Source organism: Sapajus apella, unplaced genomic scaffold (genome assembly GCF_009761245.1).
Source record: "Sapajus apella isolate SASKATOON/1434 unplaced genomic scaffold, GSC_monkey_1.0 scaffold16, whole genome shotgun sequence".
Taxonomy (NCBI): Eukaryota; Metazoa; Chordata; class Mammalia; order Primates; family Cebidae; genus Sapajus; species Sapajus apella.
Genome location: NW_022436956.1, coordinates 6,545,454 through 6,566,015, shown reverse-complemented (window position 1 = coordinate 6,566,015; position 20,562 = coordinate 6,545,454). Strand labels below are relative to the sequence as shown.

Sequence of the window (20,562 nt, the reverse complement as noted above, 5' to 3'; positions counted from 1 at the left end):
AATCAACCTTTGGCACCATCTCATTTTGGTCGTCATTTTTGGGAAGGAATCTGGGAAATGGGCAGAAGTGGCCAGACTGCTATGTCGACCTTCCAAACCCTCAATCAGTATTGAAATGCCTTCAAAAGGGATAGCAAAACGTCAGGCTTCAGTGAGCCAACTTACTTATGGCAGTGATGGTGAAAATGGCACAGATTCATGTCAAATGATTTTTAAAGCACTTCGTGTAATGAATTCTCAGGCTATGGATTTACTTCATTATTTTAGCTCCGGCTGGATCTTCTAGATCCTCAGACATTTTGGCTTCCTCCAGGCCAGGCTCTGGACATGAGGGGAAGTCTCATTTGGGCAAGTCGACAAATCAAGGCCATAAAATATTAGTGGAATAAGCGATTGAATTTATGATGGGATTTAAAGACAAGTATAAATGTGGGCCCTAGTTAATCACTAGCTCCATGTTCAGATGGGAAGAGGCTAGGACTAAATCATCCAGGAAATACATTTGGAAGAGTTTAGCATGATCCAGAGTTGAAGATTTATAATTCATTGTGCTGTAGAGGGAGAGAAATAATAGTGTTGCAGAGCCCAAAGCAAGGGAGGAAATAATAAAATAAATAAAATATATGGTATACAATTGAATTTGAGGTCTTGGATACTAAAAGTGAGGAACTGGGAGAAGTGAAGAATGAAATAATCTGCTCCATAATCCAACTCCCCCTAGGATATGTTTCTTTAGAATTCTGAAAAGGTGCAAAATTATTTCCATTTGCCAATGATCCATGCCTAATTGCTTCTGGAGAGTAAAAGAGCAAGAAATGTATCTGAGAGAGAGAGAAATACATACTTGTACAATGACGCTTTAAAGGAGCTCCGCTTTTTGGCATCAGAGCCGTGTAACTCACAGGTGAGGTAAAGCAGGATGGTGAGAAGAGGAAAGCAGCTTTGGGGGGACCCACCTCTTCAGCTTGGTGAAGTCTTGCGAAGGTTTCTATTGGAACCCTGGTCCTGATACTTACCAGCGATGAGGCTTTGGGCAAGGGACTTAACCTTCTTTTTTTTTTTTTTTTTTTTTTTTGAGATGACATCTTGCTCTGTCACCAGGCTGGAGTGCAGTGGAACAATCTCAGTTCACTGCAACCTCCGCCTCCCGGGTTCAAGCAATTCTCCTGCCTCAGCCTCCCGAGTAGCTGGGACTAGAGGCGTGCACCACCACACCAGCTAATTTTTATATTTTTAGTTGAGATGGGGTTTTACCATGTTTGCCAGGTTGGTCTGGATCACTTGACCTTGTGATCTGTCCGCCCTGGCCTCCCAAAGTGCTGGGGTTACAGGTGTGAGCCACCTCGCCCAGCCAAAACTTAACCTTTTAAGACTCCACTTTGCATCTGTAAATGGGATATTACAAGATTTCCTTGGTAAGTAAAAACAGAGCACATGGAGCAGATGGCATATTGCACCCACCACCTGAGCCGTCACTGCTCACCCAGCGTTCGGTTGTGGGAATGACTTTGAGCAGTAGGCTGTGACCTGTGAGCCCAAAGTCTCCTAACTCCTCCCCTTTGCCAGCTCCTCTACCTCCAGCCAATATAGCAATCACTCATGCATGGGCAGGGCCTGGGCACCCAGATTCTCACACATAAAAACCAAGGTGGGATGGAGAGCTCAAGGGCAGTTGGCAGAGGCTTGCGGAAAATTGCTGGGAAACTTGCCTGTGGCTGCCCAGCTGCGAAGTGTGAACCTCGCTTCTTTCCCCACATCTGCTCCTAATCATTCAACCCTGGTTCCCAGCTTTGCCAAGAGCTTTCACAGACGCTGTAGAATGAGAGAGTGAGTTAGTTGAGGGGTAGCCAGATATTTCTGCCTAATAAATATGGTAAATAAAACAGGCTCATTAGAAGCCAGAGGCTAATGACTGACTTACAATAAAATGCCTAGTTTCTCCTCTTCCAGGAAGTCTTCCACGACTCTCCAAATTTTCACTATTCCCTTCCACTTATGTGTCTTTGAACCACCGCCACAAAATCCATTGCTTAGTAGCGATATGCTTGCCCACCTGTTTCATGGGAAGGAGTGTTTCTTGAAGGCAAGTGTCACGTAGTTTTCTTCTATGGTGAGGATACTTAAGGTGTTTATTGGACCCACTAACGATTGGTTGTGAAGTGAAGAGATGGGTTTCAGACTGTAGTAGGTGATAAAATATAAGAGTTCTGCCTACTGTGGAACCTGCGGGAACCCATCGCTTGTGCTGAACGTGCAACATCCGCACCCCACCCCCCACCACACAGGTGCACGTGTGCAGGAACACACGCACACACACACACACACACACACAGAGAAGGAGAAGGAGGTATGAGTGTCCTACCGTAGAGGTGGCCTCTGTGGTTACCTTACCTGTGTCCTCTCAAGGACTAAAAGTTTCTCCCTAATACCATCTCTCATCCTTGGGTATTTAAATATCCAAAAAATGTTTTGTGGAGGACCTGGTAGAAATTTCAACACAGCTGTACTTAAAAGGCGAAAACCCAGATTGGGTTTATGTTCAGGACTACCACCACTGGGTTTTTCAGCAGCACAGATGGAATTGCAGTAAAAGTCTCTCTCTCTGTTTCTTTTCTATAGCCATCTGAGGGATCCGTGTTCTTTCATGAAACCATTAATATTCTTAAAATACAGATGGTTCCCCTTTCCAGAGACATTGTTCCTGGGGTCTGTGGAATTGTGTTTATTTTCATTTTGATGCCACCATTTCTCAGGCAAAGGTTTCAACTGCCCTCCAAAACTTTAAAGAGTGTTCTGTCAGGATACGTAGTAAGGAAGCTAAGCGCCTCCCCAGAGTGCTAAGTGGTTCAGGCAGCGCCAGATGCCGTGGAGCCAGATGGGTGTTCTAGGGAGACCATCTGGAAGGGAGCTGGCTTTCCCAGAGAGAGAGAAGGGAAAGAGAGAGGGACAAGGGGTAAGGGAGAGAGGGAGGGAGGCTGCCTAGGCTCTCAGGGAGCCTCTACCTACCTGCGGCCCTTGCCTAACAACGTCTTCTCCTCTGCAGACCCCACGCTGTGGACACAGGAGCACGTGAGGCAGTGGCTGGAGTGGGCCATAAAGGAATACGGCTTGATGGAGATTGACACATCCTTTTTCCAGAACATGGATGGCAAGGAACTGTGCAAAATGAACAAGGAGGACTTCCTCCGCGCTACCACCCTCTACAACACGGAAGTGCTGTTGTCACACCTCAGTTACCTCAGGGAAAGTAAGTGCCACCCCAGTGCCCAGGGCTGCGAGACAGCTCTGCAAGGCCTGCTCGTTTCCCATGGAGCCAACCTCAGGGAGACGAAGTCTATGCTGCCTGTCCATGTTGCGCAGGTGCCACGGAAACAGCACCGTAGCATTGTGACCCTGTAGCATTGCCAGGGTCACGTGGGCTTCACAGACCCTGTGAGGGGCAGACCCAACCCTGAAGTGTCAAAGGAAGTAAAACAAGGAATGGAGAAAAATAGAGAGCTGTGACCTGGAGGGGGTCTGCCAGAGGCTAGTTACAGTCTTCCTATGAGACCTCTTTTCCAGAAACGACTCCAATTTGTAAATAGATAGAGATGGGTGGGGCCCTGGCTAGTGTTTTCCTAAGTGATTATTTAAAGTTCCTCTAGGAAACTCTAGATTCGAAGCTTTGGGATTTAAGGTTGTGAAAATAATTTACATATTAGCTTCTTCTTAATCTTGGGGTACTCTGACACCCTCTAACCCCACATGACAGGGCTGCTACCTGCACATGTCCTTGCTAAAGGAAGAGCAGCCAAAGCTGCAGACGTGTTAGGATCTATGGAAGCTTTCTTCTGGTATAGCCAGGAGCAGGAAAAGAGCTTCGGAAAGCACGAGCTTAAGAAAGAAGGCGGGTGGTTGTCCGAGAGATTTATCTAATATGAGGTTCCCTAGCACCAAGTGCCCATCAGTCTTATATGAATTTCATTTGATATGAAATATACACGGAGCAGAGGAATGGAATTATTTTAGTCCCACTGGTAACCTCGGCCTTAACACTTTGCCAGAAGTCCAGGCCAGGATTTTTTTTTTTTTTTTTTAGTTTTTAAATGAAACCCATTTAATTATCTCACATATTAAGAGTTCAGACCATTCTAGGCTATGTGCAGTAGATCAACCATGCCATGATGGATCCAGGCTCCACTACCAGCCTCAGTGTCTATGATCTTCCTCTTTAGAACTGCAAGGTGGCCTCCATGGCTCCAAGCATCCTCTCTTCACAGGATGGGGACCATGAGTCTGATGTGAGTCCTCTCAACTCTGATTTCATCTAGTATTTTCAGCATTGACTACCCCTAAGTATGGAAAGATTGTCCTGAGGACTGAAAAGGTGGTGCTAGGATCACAGGAATATAGGTATGGTATTGCACTATGTGTGAGCTTTCCAGCAGTGAACGCTGTGCAAAGACAATGCAGCCTTGAGATGCAGTCTGTTGTGAATGGCCAAGGCAGCTGAGAGTCCTCTGGAAATTTAGCTTTGGGCAGGGGCTTGGTGATTTTAAGTCCCCTTCAGAAGTTGAGATCCTCAGACAGCACCTCCGGGACCTGCTTTTCCTGGACTGGCTGGCTCTGGGTTGGTGAGCTCTGTTTGCTCTCCATTGCTCAGTGGACCTTTAACTCCTCGTCTTTGGAATCCACTGTCCCCTTCAGCAACAGTGTTCCTCGTGGGGCAGGGGCAATGCATGCTGGCTGGAGAAATTAAAAAATCAAAAAGATGCCTTTGGAAGTTTCCACTGGTACCTCTGTGCTCTCTGGTCACCTTTCCGAGGCGTCTGGTCACCAGTGCGAGGAAGCAGATGATGCATATATGTCAGCCCCGGGGCAATTACCTCATGTCTGAGTCTTGCTACGACATGAGGTCAGCCCAAGAAACAATTTCAGAAAAGGGGACAATTTTCCGCCCAGCTTGTCAGAGCTTTGGATAATCAGCATTTTCTAATTCATATTTTTAGCTTTTAAGTGTTTGTGGAATTTTATAAAGTAAGGATCTTTGAACAGAGTCCTGCACTGATCTAGGCAGGCTAGAGTGGGTGCACGGAGGTTAGCATGAGAAGGAGAGAACAGCAAAGCAACCCGATTCGGCAGGAGTTTGCAGAAACCCTGAGCCCTTTCCTTCATCTGCCAGAGTAGAGAGGACAACAGTAGCACAGACAGCATGCTCTGAGCTATTGGTTAAAGGGCCCAGTGCTTTGAGGCTCCTGGGTGGATGCCTCTGTGGGGACAATGTTCATGGTATTCTCTCCATCTGGGGAAAGTCCATTCATGCCGTATGACCCCCTGGGCCCTAACCAGTCCAAAAACAGTTCAAGTCCCCCTAGTACTTCCTGCCACCAAAGAAGGAAAGCACAGATGCTGAAGTGAGACAAACACCCAAGAAAATGGTCACTGGCCACCATTAGACTGGAGAAGAGAGGATAACAAGGCTGAAGTGGAGGTGCAGAGGTTGGCATTTTGGGGGGTATAGCATGGCAAGAAAAAGTGAATTGCTTCTTTCAAGAATATTTATAGACAGAAAATGCCCCCAAATCAATAAAAATATTAGGTTCCAAAAAGGGACTTATCAATGAGCATATTTCCAGTGCGTAGACTGAAGATATTTGAAAATGCAGGGCAGATTTCCAGAGCAAGGATGGTGGTTAACAGTAGTACATCCGCAAGATGGGAAGCAGTTGTTCTGCCATTAAAATGATTATTGGGAAACACCGTGAGAAGTACTTAGGATGCAATGTTGGGTGGAAAAGCTCACTATAAAGTGGTCTGTGCATTGATAGAAAAAGCATGTCTGCCTCTGAAAGCAAAAAATTAAAACACTCCTGTTAAATTAAAAAAAAAAAAAAAAAACTTGCCCCAAAAAAGTTTTTAAAATTTTTTTTTGGGAACCTAAATTTAAAAATGATCCACTGTCAGGGAAAAGGCTTTTAGATTCATGCTGCTTTTTAATTGGTGTCTACCTTGGGGTTCCAGCCTTGGGGACCCTCTGGTGTGAGGTGGTGGCTGGCTGCTAAGCGCCTGTAGGGGGCCATGTGCTGGTGACCACGTCTGCTCTGTCTCTGCTCTGGATTGCTGGGAACTCCCCAGTGAAAACCAGCACTTTAAACCCTTTTAAACCCTTCAAACACTTTATTGCTTTTCCAGACTGACTTCCAGTGGATGTTTTGTGCTTAGGAGGAAGGCCAGTGCTTGCGGAGAGTTTGAGGCGATGAGTCAAGGCAAGGGGAAGGGGTGCTGATTCTCTGTGCTTTAGCATCTTGCCCTTTTGTTGGAGAGGAAGGTGAGCATCAGATATTTCCACTTAGCAAGAGATGGAAGGAAAACAGCTGAGATCCTTCACTCCGGTGGAGGAAGTACTGCAGGGTGAAGGAAAGTTGATGGAGAACTGGAGACCTGAGCCCGTGGCTGGTTGGAAGTCAGAAGAGTCCAAGTTGATGGCACGTCTCCAGTCTAATCTTTCTAGGCTTCAGTAGAAAGTCTAGAAAAAGGAAAACCTCATAGGATAGGAAGTTCTGGCATCAAATTTACACTTTCACAAAAGGTACTTGACTATTTATTTTGGTGGTCTGGGAGGGGACCTAGAGGTTTACATTTTAAATTCAAAATGTATTTTCCAGGGTCGAGAAGAAACAGCTGTGTCCTGAGCCCCTACGGACCCTGTCTGATGGCCGGACATGCTAGGCCTCACCTGGCCTGCTGGGAGGTGCTTGTTCTTTACACATGGGCATGTCAGCTGCACCAGAGTGGCTGGAAATGCCAGGAGGACAGTGCCAGCTAGGGCTGGAAGGGGTGGCCATGGTCCTTGGCGTCATTCCCATGGGTCCTGGGAAACTCCAGGGTTCACACCTGTCAATCTCAGCATTTTGGGAGTCCAAGGCAGGTAGATCACTTGAGGTCAGGAGTTCGAGACCAGCCTGGCCAACATGGCGAAATCCCATCTCTACTAAAAATACAAAAATACAAAAATTTACTAAAAATACAAAAATTAGCCGGGTGTGGTGGGGGGGGCACCTGTAATCTCAGCTACTTGGGAGGCTGAGGCAGGGGAATCACTTGAACCTCGGAGGGGGAGAGGCTGCAGTGAGCGGAGATTGCATCACTGCAATCTCTAAACTGGGGGACAGAGGGAGGCTCTGTCTCAAAAACAAAACAACAACAAAGAAAAGGTTGCCCCCTTGTGGGTACCTATCTACAATCCCCATTTTAAAGCTGAAACCACTGAGGCCTTGACAGCTTCAGATACTGATTCAAAGGCGTCCAGCCGGCTGAGAGCACCTGTATCTAAGACTCGGGCCTCTCGAGTCCCAGTCCCTGGCCTGGCGCTGCCGCTGTCCCCCCGGCCCTGGAGACGGTATGCCAGCCTGTGTCACACAAGCGAGGCAGCCTCACTCCCGGCCTTCCACGTGGACCGCCCGGCCACTTCCCCCACGGCATTTTCTGTTGTCATTTGTACCAAGAGATAAAAACTTTCCGAAAACTTTCCTGTGGCCTCCTGGAAGGAGGCCGATTAAGCCAAACCCATCACCACGCTAAGCCTTCGCGGGGCCTGACTGGCGGCCCCGCCAGTGTCTCTCCCAGACACACGCCGTTTGGCAGAGGCGCCCTCGCTGCGGGCACGAGATTTGGCCCTTCTCAGGCCAGGGCAGGGGAGGGCGCCGGCGGCAGTTCAGGCTCAGGGCCGCTGGGGGGAGTTTGCGCAGGTCTGGGAGCCCCGAGGCCCCGGGGGAGGCGGGGAGGCAGGAAGAAAAAGAGACTTTTTTTTTTTTTTTTTTTTTTACTTTTACAAACAAGTTGGGTTTGTAAGTCTATCTGGGTCTGACCTGGAAAGCATACTAAGGCACTGCGTCTTCAAACAGTGGCTGCTCAGAAGAATGAAATATACCGCGTGACAGGGAGACCACAGAAAAGGTGCCTATCTCGATTCCCATTTTTAATTTAAACTAATGGAAAACACATTTTGCGTTTTGCGGTCTTTCCACCTGCAGCCTCAGATGGCCGGGCAGAGGTTTTGGGTCTGGGCAATTAAACTGGTGCAGTCTTATCACTTCCAGGCTGGGGTTTGACCGGTGAAGGAGAACAGAATTCCAGCTGAACAAAAGGCCAGGCAGATTTCCCTGGACTCACTAGTCAGCCAGGATTGATGTTTAAAGAAGCCAGAGTCTTACACCCTCCCACTCCCGCTCAGCCAGAGCCATTGATAGCGCAGCCCAGAGAAAAGGGAGACCTGGGTTCAACAGGCTGGCTGTGAGGGGCACTGGGGAATTCTATGGTCACAGAGAGGCAGGAGACAAAGGCTTTGGCTCTGGGATTCTTGTGTCCCCTGGCCCAGGTGTCCCCGATGAAAAGCAGGTTAGGTTGAGGGACTGTGGAGCTGCAGAAAGCATGATTGTTGGGGCTCCGCTGCACACCTGCAAAGCCTCACACCGCTCAGTCCCCTCTCCTTTCAGATCCTGGTACTGTCTCCAGCAGCAGATGGACTCAAATATGGAACAGAAAATGATCCTTTTCCCATGCTTGCACTTTGGGAAGGCCACTCCATTCTCAGCAGGAGTTACTTTATGCTTTTTTCCCCAATAAATAGAAATATGTATATGCGTACACACCCGTATAACACATATGTACATACAAACACACGTACAGAAACTAACAAATAACCAACTAGGCAAATGTTATATTTCAGTTGGAACTGAAGTGCAAAACTCTTTAAGTGAGCTACTTGAGGAGTTCTCATTAAGTGAATCCACTCGCTCGCCTGAGCACCTCCCAGGTCAAGGAGTAGAATTTCAGCCCCCTGTATGCTCTTTCCACCCCAACATTGCTTCCTCCCAAAACTAACCACCATCCTGCCTCCCGTCCCTGTAGGTGTTTTGCCTGTTTCTATGTTTTAGCCTGGAGACGGTTGGGTTCTGCCATGCTGAGGACAGGTTTTGTGGATAGACCAGGATGAGGCTCCTGCTTCTTGAACTCTCTGGCTGTGTGATCCTGGGCAAACGCTATGACTTTACTGAACATTGCCCTTCTCATCTGTATAAAGGAATAAGGGGATGCTGGCTCTGTGTGGCTCATGCAAGGATTAAGTGAGAGAATAGATGGAAAGCATCAGGCACACCATGTATGTTCAGAGCATTGCTTCCTCCTCTCTTCATCGTGGCCTGTCTACCCTGATGCGCTGGTGTCAGGAAGGAGGAGGGGGAGCTCAACAGCCCATGGCAGGGTCAGGCCTGACAGAGTCTCAAGGCAGGAGAAAGCAATCCAAAGCTACAGAGCGGGAGGCTGGGCTCCGGGAGGACCTGCCAGCATCAGAACAAGTTCCTTAAGAAAACAGAGCCTGGGGAACTGATGAAGTAGAAATTGGAGAAGATGAGGGAATGTGGGTCCCTTGAGAGAGAGGCCAGATGCCCCCAACCAGCCCCTCCTCAGAGAAGGCAGCCATTCCTTCTAGCAGTGAAACTTGAACCAAGAACAGTCTTTAGGGCAAAGTCCTTTTCCTAGGTTGCCATGAAGTATGTATTTCATGCAAGCTTCAGAGAGGTCAAATGACCCTTTCTCTCGGCTTTCTGGGAGTTTCCTGTGGAATTCATGTATGCCCAAAGAAGAACTTTCACCAAGGGGGAAATTTAATAAATGTGGTTTATCTAAGCTTCGTGCTTTCGGCTACATCTGCACTAATGACTCAGGCAGTTTGCTCCTCCTCGGAGACCATCATTTTTCTTTATTTGCTCCAGCAGTGAGGGTTCAGCCTGAGGGAGAGAACGTCAGGGACAGAGAGGCAAGCATTCTTGGCCCTACTTCTGGGATTTTTTGTCTTCCCTCGGAATGTTTGGTTCCAGTTCTTCACTTCCTTCCAGTCATGCCGGATTATTTCTTATTGCAGCAGAACCCATTCATAACTCTAATCAGAGGACAAGACTAATGCTCAGCAAACACATCCATAGAGAGAACTACTGTGTGTAATTGTGGCACCTGTGGGGGAAGGATGTAAAAATAGTAATGATCACAGCCAGCATTTATGGAATGCTTGTTATGAATCAAGGTCCTTTCTGAGCATATTACATGCATTATTTGATCTTCACAGTATCATTTTAGGTAAGTGGCATTGTTAGCCCATTTTACAGATGAGAAAACTGTGGCTGAGAGAGATGAGGGAAATCGATGGAGAGCACAAAGCTAGTCAGTGATAAGAGGCAAGTCTAATTTTAAATTCTCATGTGCTTAATAAACATACAGTTGTGCTTTGCTTGGTGACGGGGATAGCTCATCTTCATGTGAACACCACAAAATGTACTTACACAAACCCACATGGTATAGCCTACTACGCATACAGGCTGTCTGTACAACATGTTATTGTACTGAATACAGTAGACAATCGAGGTACAATGGTAAGTATTTGTGCATCTAAACCTTTAAAGGGTACAGTGGAAATCCAGTATTACCATCTTATAGGACCACTTCATATATGTGGCCCATCATTGCCCGAAACATCAGTTTTTGGTGTGTGACTATGAAAATGAACTTGTCACAGCCTCACTTTGTCATTGATAGTCTTCAACATGGAATAACCAAATGTAGCTGGCTCTTGGATGTTACATTCATGTGACTGTCTTATTTCTAAAATGGCATCCACACAGCCACACTTTGGCACACAGCGGGCTCAATACCGCCCTTGTAATTCCCCCCATCCCCCCACCACCCGCTTGTTTTTGTCTGGAGCTGCTGCAGAGCTAGAACTAACAGCCTTGTTCTAGGCAGTTGGGCGATTCTTATAAAATTCTCTTCCTCGTCGTCTGGCCTGGTAGTGCGCACATTTTCTGTGAGACACACAACCAGACGCCCACGGCTGGGTGAGGCGGCAGCTCCATTTCTGCATCCCTTCCATGACGGGAGACTAAAAATAGTAGCGTCTGACAGCCCATTCCCACCCCTGGCACCCAAACCAGTCCACTTGGCCACAGGAAGCAGGGAAAAGGGTTGCTTAGAAAAATTTTCTTAGCCTCGAACACATGTGTTGAGCTTATGGTATGTTTTGTAAAAGCAGATCCCAGCCCTAGTTTTGAGGGCTCTTTAAGATTTCTCTTGGAGAATCTCAAAGAGAATGGCAAAGATGCCTACATTTCACAAAACACAACCTTGAATTCGCTTTAAACAAAGGAACAAATCTAGTTTTGGGAAAGAAGGGAGAATGTGTTTTACATGGAATAAATTATTTCAAAGTGCTGGGTACAGAATAGGGATGCATTGAAGTTTAATTTTAAAAGATTGGATATCAGCATGCTGAGATTATAGAAAATTCAATGCATGACTACTCATGTTCAGTTGTATGTTCTTAGACATAGGTGAAGGGAAGCAAAAGTTCCTATTGGAATACTACCACTCACCTCCTTCCCAGCTCCCAGTGCCCCCACCACCAGTAACAGAGCCCCATGCACCTCACCCTCACCTGTAAAAGGATCTTTATGTTTGTAAACCCAGAGGATATCACAGCAGAAAGGAGTGATACTGACTCCTCCTCCAGGCCATGGCAAACTACAGGCTGCAGGCCAGATCTGGCCAAAAGCGGCCCGTGGACAAAACAAAACAGAAACTAAGAAGACTGTTCGACAGAGATTGCAGTTAGCCTATAAAGCCTATAAAACCTTACTGTCTCCTTTTGATAGAAGGAGTCTGCCAACCTCTGCTCTAGATCAAGAAGAAAAAATCAAAATCTAGGCATGTCACTCACCAACTGTCATGTGGTGAGTTAATACCAACTGGAACGGACCCGGGTTTAGTGTTTCTCAATGCTGTGTTCCCATCATGATATGGCACAGACCAGAGCACTTCGGAACTATGAATATGGCAGCTCAGGGGGTGTGGTGTTTATTTTCCCAGAGAGTATTTCATTGCAGTGTATTCTGTCTCTTTACTCCATAAAGCAATTACAGACCTGCATGATTGTCTCCAAGCAAATGGATTAGACTTGCTCTTCCTTTCTTTCTAGGAGTCCTCTGTCCCTCTTCCCCTCTCCCTATCTCTTCCCCTTTCCACTCCTTTCTCATGTCTTCTTCTACTCTTGATCTCAGAAGAATGTTTTGGTTATAACCTGTCTTGTTTTGCCTCTCAGGTTCACTGCTGGCCTATAATACAACCTCCCACACAGACCAATCCTCACGACTGAGTGTCAAAGAAGGTAAGTTTGTTCTTTTGTGCACTTAAAATTTTCTTCTGTACTGGACATGACACCATCCCATGCTGTTAAGACTGTTGCAGAAAACCAGCTTGCTTGTTCCACTCAACATTTTCCTGCATACAAAGTCAAGAAGCCAAATATTTTTGCCATGGTGCTACCAATTGCAAAAGTCCAATAAGGTTCTATAGTATCTTGTAGTAATATCACAAGGATACAACTTGAGGTTGTCACTCCATGCAGGAAAACATGTTGCTTTTAGAATAAAATGGATGCCGCTTATTTTCAAAGCTGAAAGCTGAGAGTTTTCTCTGCTGAAAATAATGAAATGACAATTTCAAGGATTCCAGCATGTCTACATTTAAAGGTTTTTTTCCTTGAGAAATTTTAGCAGCCAGGCACAGGCTCACGCCTGTAATCCCAGCACTTTGGGAGGTGGAGGTGGATGGATCACTTGAAGTCAGGAGTTTGAACGAAGATCAACCTGGCCAACATGGCAAAACCCCCATTCCTGCTAAAAATACAAAAATTAGCTGGGTATGGTGGCAGGCACCTGTAATCCCAGCTACTCAGGAGGCTGAGACATGAGAATTGCTTGAACCCAGGAGGCAGAAGCTGCAATAAACCAAGATTGTGTCACTGCGCTCCAGCCTGGGTGACAGAGCGAGACTCTTATCTCAGAAAAAGAAAGAAAGAAAGAAAAAGAAATGTTAGCAATGGCATTCAGTTTTAAAGTGGTGGCTTAGGTCAGGTTGGGTTTGGTTTTGTTTGGTTGAGAAAGAAAGAAAACTGCCTCAGCAAATGATTTTTGCCAATGAAGATTTTAGTAACAATAACATTTCTCAGCATCTTTGTGAAATGTCATGAGGAGTGGTTCAGATACTGTGTTAGATTTCAGGAATTTAAACAAGTGAATAATTCACGGTACCTGGCTCAAAGGAGAAAAAATGTAAATAAATAGTGATTAGGAACCAGAGATAGACTGGAAAAAATATTTTCATGGTAAAGCAAAAATTCCACTGAGGAGGGGACTTCTGAATAGGAGCTTGAAGAATTGTAAGAGTATGGCAGGCAGTCTGTCCTCCTTGGCTCGCTCTCTGTCCCTAGTTTTTCTTTAACTCATCCTCCCCATAATACAGAAGGAAGGCAGCAGCTTTCAGGATCAGTTGCATATAGTACAGCACAGCATAACCTCTCAAAGGAACTTAAGGATCTTCTAAGGGAAGAGACCACTTGGCTCAAAATCCACATGGGGTATGAAGAAAACTGACCCAAAGACACTAGCCGGGTGTCTTGTCCAAGGTTACAACTTTGATCATATAGCACTTTCTGTTTCATTTTAACAATTTATAATTTAGTGATGACCGGAACATTTAGTGGAAGAATTATATAACATATCTGCCTTTAAACATTTGTGTTTTTCATTTGCTTCCTTCTCTCCTATCCCACCCTGAGCCAGTCATGTTTCTGCTACTGTTTTTCCTTTCCAAAACAGATTTATTGAATTTTGTCATGAAAACTGAATGTCTATGGATTCATTCTACGTTGAGTCACACTTCACTTGATGACCTATTTTAATATGCTGTTGCAGATGTCTATAAGAGAGAAAATATATTTTAGTGGCAAACGCATTAGATTGAAGGTCGGGGCACCCTTGGCTTACTGTGAAAAAATCATTTCATGCCCTGAACCTCAGTTTCCCATCAAATGAAGGGGAGGAACTCGGTCAGTCAGAGTCCAGCCCTGACTTTGGAGCTCTTGGCTTCCAAGGAGATGACAGGAGACACATTGCTGTGAGGGCTCAAGAGCCACTGTCTTTTATTTGTTTTACATATTGAGTTTTATTTCATTTGCAGATAGGGATCCACTTTTTGGAAGGAAGGAAAAAAGAAGGGGAAAAATGACTAGAGGGAGAGAGAGAGGGAGGGAAGGAAGGGAAGGGACGGAAGATAGGGAGGGAGGAAAGCAAGGATATAAGGAAGGGGAAACGGAAGGAAGGGAAGGAGGGAGGGAGGGATGGGAGGAGCCCTAACCTCTGAACTGCTGAATTTGGATTTTTGTAAGTTCCTCCAACTCTTCCAGGCTACAACCTGCTACCAACATCAGAATTAGCCAATGAGGCTCTGAGGCAGAGCTAATGAAGGATTTTCTGATATTGTGCTTCCGATACAGGTTTTAGTTTAGAAACTGGTTTATCCAAGTTGAAATGTATTGCTAACCAACTCCTTCCTCCTCCTCTACGGGTCTTATTGTTCAGCCCTGTCCTCTACCTGTCATACACATTTCCTTCCCGTGGCCCTTTTGTGTACAGAGAGTACCTTTGTAACACTGCTGGCTCATTCAGGCTTATTGCAGGAGCAGCTCCCTCTTGCTGGGTAGCAGCCCCTCTTCTGAAATGAATTAGCTGCAGTATCCAGGCAAACGCACGCTGCCAGGATTTCATTCAGGTGGTGCCGACATTTATCTCCCAGCATCGGGCCTGGCCTCTAGAGACGATTAAGCCTGCGCTTTGCAGGTGCATCTTTTGTCCCCAGTAAAGCTCTCCACTTGAGCTGTCTTGCTCCTCTATGCCTTTCCCTTGTGAGGTGGTCTGAATCTGTCTGAACGACCCCTCAAGCCACAGAATAAAGCACATTAGCAAGACAAAGCTAACCAAGCCCTCCCCCCCTGCCTCCTCCCCACCTCTCACTGGCTCTCCTGCTTCGCTCTAATCACTGTCTGTTGGCTATTAGAAGACATCAGGCAACCTTGGCTGCATCTTCTTTGAATGAGACACACACAGCCCCAAACAAACCCAGAGTTCATCAAGAGCACCAGAGCTCTGTGTGTGTGTGTGTGTGTGTGTGTGTGTGTGTGTGTGAGTGCACATTGGTGCAGTCCACAAAGCGCAGGTGCCGGCATCAAGCACAAAGCAAGGAAGTTGAGATTCTGTCTATTAATGTGTCTTTAAAGCACTTATCAAATTAAAAAGGGTTTTTGCTTTAAAATTGTATAGTCACCCTTCCAGCTTGTCTTTTGAAAATGGCTGCAATCTCTAGGGGTTATTTGTGCCCAGGAAGTAAGACTAGATTTCAAAAATTAATTTAGAATAATCTTTAAGCCCCTTTAAATGAAGTATTCCATGGACATGGATTGGATTCAGCTAGCATGGTTGTGCTCTCTCTACCTTTAGTTTATCAAGGCTAATGCACTTAAAAAAAATTAGGATAAAAGCTATTGTTATCCATTTACAATAGCGGCAGATCTGTCATCTAGAAAGCGTTTTAGACTATATCAGACACTTTCACATGCTTTGTTTGGAGCCTTGCACTGGGTCTTTGAATTAGATATTATTATCTCTATTTTGCAGAAAAAGGCAGTGTGGTTCAGCCCTATTAAGTGACTCACTGAAGGGTACACAGCTACTCAATGGCAGAGCAAGGACTCAAACCAGGTCAGAGGATTAGACTAAAAGCCCCTCACTTTCTGACAAATATGGCCTTTCCCTTCCAGCTGCCTTTCTGCAAAAGCAATACCTAGCCTAAATGTAATATGGGCAAAGATGTGAATGTTTTGCATTACTTGATTTCTGTCCATGCAGTTTTCCCACTGTCAGCTCCATCTTCGTTCCTCAACTCTTCTCTTTTTCCAGAGATGAACCGATACACAACTTACGCTTGGTATCAGCCCTTAGTTCTGACAGCACAGAGCATCACCTGGACATCTTTTAAAATACTGACTCTAGGACAAATATTACAGGACTCCACTTGTAGGAAGTAAATTGGTCAAGTTTATAGAGCCAGAAAGTCGATGGTGGTTACTGGGAGGGGCAGGGAGTGGAAATGGGGAGTTAGTTTTTAGTGGGTAAGAATTTCAGTTTGGGAAGATGAAAAAGTTCTGGAGATGGATGGTGGGGATCATTGCACAGCATTGTGAATGTACTTAGTGCCACTAAGTTGTACACTTAAAATGATTAAAATGATAAATTTTATGTTATATATTTTACTAAAATTTTTTAAATGCAAAAATTAAAATAAAAAAAAATACTGATGCCCAAATGCCAAAAAATGACCCGTTAATTCAGAATCTCCAGGGGTGAGTCCTGGGCATTGGAAATGGTTTAAAGCTCTCCAGGTTATTTCTGTAAGCCAAGCTAGAGAAGCCTGCTTTATAGAACAGAGATGAGCTAGAGAGAAATGAAATCCATGTTAGAGCTACTCCAGATTTTCTGGGAGATACACTGGGCAGTTGTCTGGCCCCAAATTGTCCTAGAAAAGGAAGAGCAGGCCCTACTGGTATATTGATAAAGGTGTAGGTAAGTGAAGAGACTGTCAATCTTGATTAGTTTTTCATCATTGTCATTGATGACAGATATTATTGATGAGTGATGTTACTGATTTTGACAACTGTACATTAGTACATCTCAGAAATTTCTTTCTAACATGTCTTCATTCACCCCTCTGAAAAGTAGATACGGTGTTGGTAACGTGATTTTACAGGGCGGACACAGGGATTGTAGAAGCTAAGGGGCCTTTTCAAGTATGTGAGAGTCCTGGAGCCAGGGCTACTGACTTTCCACACCTTGTTCTCTCCAGTCCTCCAGGCTGCAGATGTGCCTGTGTCTGCCCTGGTCCCAGATCAGAGCTTTAGTGTGTTTTTCTGGGCAAACCCTGCCGGAGGCCTTCCCAGCACACTCAGCTGGCCCAGCAGCGTGCAAGAATCAGCACATCTCCTCCTCAGAGCTGCTTTGCATGCCTAAGCCCTCATTTCCTTAGTTCCTCTGCTGAATCTGTTTAAATACCTCTGACTCTCCAAAAGACAGAGGATATTGAGTTCCTTGTTTATTAACTCCTGGAACTCATCAACCCGCCAAGGGCCTGTGGAGCATTGAGCTTCAAGCCCCAGCCAGGGAGCCTTTCAGGACTGCCATTGAACGTGGAAACCGAAAACTACGGCCCCGCTGCAGGCAGAATGGCCATCTCCAGCCATTGCCTTGGCTAATGGATAAAAAATCTGTCTGCTTGCATGCTAAGTATGGAAAAGAGAGGGGAGAAACTATCTTTCTGTGTCCCTTAGAGTGAGATGCCTGGCTGGTGCTGAAGCCCGTGGTAACGAGAGCCCGGCTTCTCTCCAGGAGAGTCCCAGGTGGCAGGAGCCGTGCACAGGGTAACAACAGCTTTTTGGCAGCCCGGTATGGTTTGCCAAGCACTTTCCTATCCATTATCCCGTTTGTGCCCTCTGGTGCCATCACCATGAGAGGACAAGGCTGGTAGTATTATTATCACCCTTCTCTAGAAAATGAAAACAAGGCACAGAGAGAATACAGGGGTCCTTAGAAGTCACCCAGGTCGTGAGGCAGAGCCAGACCCAAGTCTGGGCCTTTGTGTGTTCTGTGTTTCCTCTAGGCTGCTCTTGGAATCATTATCTCAGCATTCTTCATTCAAGCATCTGACAACATCTTAAGGATTCTTTATCTAATACTCTCAATTTACCCAAGGCGAGCATTGGCCTCCTATTTCGGCTTTATAACATACTGATTAAAAACTCGGGCTCCGGACTCAATCAGACTGTGACCTAGACAAGGCATTTTTCTGCCTCAGTTTCGTCATGCGTAAATGAGGATAATTGTAATGCCCCTTCAAGGGATGATGTAAAACTCATAAATCAGCACAATGTCTGACACATGAGTAAGTGCTCAGTAAAAGTTGTCATAATGATAATAAATTGTTCTAATTTATTATAGTAAAAGTTATAGTAATTAACATTATTATTGAAAACTAATTACAATATTTTTGAGAGTTTATCAGATGTTAACGCTGTACCACAGGTTGTGAAGGATACTATGCATAGATAGCCTAGCTGCTTTAAAACTTATTAGGGGGCCGGACGCGGTGGCTGACGTCTGTAATCTCTGCACTTTGGGAGGCTGAGGCGGTTAGATCACCTGAGGTCAGAAGTTCGAGACCAGCTTGGCCAACATGGTGAAACCCCATCTCTACTACAAATAAAAAATCAGCCCAGTGTGGTGGCATGCATCTGTAGTCCAGCTACTTGGGAGGCTGAGGCAAGAGAATCACATGAACCTGGGAGGCAGAGGTTGCAGTGAGCAGAGATCACGCCAATGCACTTCAGCCTGGATGACAGAGAGACTCTGTCTCAAAACAACAAGAACAAAAAACTTATTAGGGAAACAAACCTATGAAATATGAAGGAAATATAAAACTGTATGTAATCAAAATACAACAAGGCATGCTACACACAAGAAGTAATAATGCAGTTGAGTATCATTAATACTCAAGCCGAACATTCTCTCCAAATCCCTTGTAGAACAGAAGAGATCTGAGGCCAGAGAGGGTGTGGACCCAGCCACGGTCACACAGGGAGTGAAGACAAAAATAAACATTTATTTCTGTGTAGGCAGATATTGCAGATACCCGGTACCTTGGTCAGGAATAGAGCTAAATTCTGTGATTCATGCTCTCCTTCCTTCATTCATTTCTTTCTTATGAAGAATCTTCTCTGCATAGAGTACGAGGCTGAGCCCTAAAACTACGGTGAACACAGCACAGCACCTACCCTCAAGCAGGCCCTAGGCAAACAGAGAGACAGACAGCTAAGTACGTAAGGAACTGCTGCTCTCTGGAGTGGGGGCAATTCACATGTATCACCACGTCTTTCTATTTCCCCTGCATTTACCTCCTTTATGGATGTCCTTTACGGTTTTAGGGGTTGTAGTGAAAGACGGAGGCCTCTAGCAAGATGCAGCATGGCAGAGCTGGAACTAGATATTGAAGCAAAGGGAAGGAGGAAGGCACCAAGGAAACCAGTGTGTTTGCTGGGGTGGGTGTGTGGGAACCACAGTACAGGGCAACTGTGTGGGTTTTCTGGTTGAATTTTGGAGATGGGAGCCCAGGTGAGCCCTTGCAGGAGCAGCCAAGGCCTGGGTATTTGATGAGGGTTTCAGGAAGAGAGCCTGGGGTAGAACCTGTGTACCATGGCTTCCTGAAATGTGGAAAACTGGGTGCAGTTAGAAATTTCATTGTGAGACAGGAAGCCCAGCAAAGGAGCGGAGAGCCAGGGACTTGTGTCAAAATAATCTGGCCAGGGAGGGCAGAGTAGGTGGGCATGGAGCTGAAATAAGACTGACCATGAATACATGATTGTTAAAGCAAGGAGATGGGGCCACAGAGTTCATTGGCCTTTTCTCTCTACTTTTATATATCTTTGAATTTTTCCATAACTCAAAAGATGCCCCAAGACATCTCTGCCTTGTTTCGCTGTGGGAACGCGTCCCGGAGTACGCCACCTTGGTTCCTTGCACTGTGCACTACCCGTGTCAGGCCTGAGCGGGGCCGATGCGCTCCCGGGTGCAGCACTTGGGAGGGTGTGCGTTTGGCAGCCTTGTATGTGTGTCTGTGTGGGAGGGCGCGAGCTGGTGCTCAGTGCAGACGTGGGCTGTGTGTGTGTTGCCTTGTAGAGTGCAGTGTATTGGGGGTTGTTCTGGACCATGTGTACCTGAAGGAAAACGCCTGTAATACTGTGAGGTAATCTCCTGTTATTTTTAGGGAGTAAATAACATCTCTCATGCAGCAGGTTGTGTGGCCGCGCAGCTCCGTCTACGTCAGCACACACACACTTCAAATTGGAGGGTATCGCGGCCTCACAGGAGAGCCTGCGAAGAACATTGTCATTATATGTTCTTCCTTTATGATGAAATGCCCCTAAGCCATTCTTAGCAAAAGCAGGGATGACTGTGGGATGCCTGTGTGCGTGTGCGTGTGTGTGTGTGCTCGTGCGCGTGCGCGTGTGCTCGCGTGTGTGCTGTTTCTGTGGTCCAAAGGCAAGATTTATGATCATGGGATAGACAGTAGTTTGCTCTCTCCATTTTATTTTTTAAAAACTGTTTTCCTTTGAAATTCCAGAGTTAATGTTCTGTCTGCTTTCTATCTGACCCTATTCTGAGGGATTGCATGTATTTTTTTTTTTTTTTTCACAAGACAGAGATTAAGAGAGAGAGAGAAACAGAGAAAGAGAAAGAACGAGAGTGAGAGAGAGAAACAGAGACCGGGGCAGGAGGGAGAGCAACAGAACTGGAAACAAAGGCTCGTTGTCTCTAAGCTGGAGCAGGCAGGAAACCCCAGTCCCTTGGGAATTTAGCCAGCCCGCCCTGTCCTGGAGTCAGACTCCAGCTTTCTGAATTCAATTTGACAGCTTGTCTGGGACACTTTCTAAGTAACCATTATCCTTCCTTTCTCTAAGTAAAAGGACTGTTATTTCTTTCCGTGGGTGTGCTGTGCGCACTGCTATTGCACACGTGTGGCTTACACAGTGACTAGGACACACTTTCCTCAAATTATTGGAAACAGCCTGTTTCCTAAGACAAGTGTAAATTT

At 45.9% G+C, this 20,562-nt stretch overlaps 1 protein-coding gene across 1 annotated transcript in view; it reads left to right on the top strand.

Annotated features, from left to right (window-relative positions):
* Positions 1–20,562, top strand: part of FLI1 (Fli-1 proto-oncogene, ETS transcription factor) — a 117,324-nt gene that overhangs the window by 75,685 nt on the left and 21,077 nt on the right. Inside the window, exons 4-5 of the mRNA XM_032285010.1 lie at positions 3,044–3,247; positions 12,128–12,193. Coding sequence (XP_032140901.1) covers positions 3,044–3,247; positions 12,128–12,193 — 270 coding nt within the window. The remainder of the gene's footprint in view (positions 1–3,043; positions 3,248–12,127; positions 12,194–20,562) is intronic.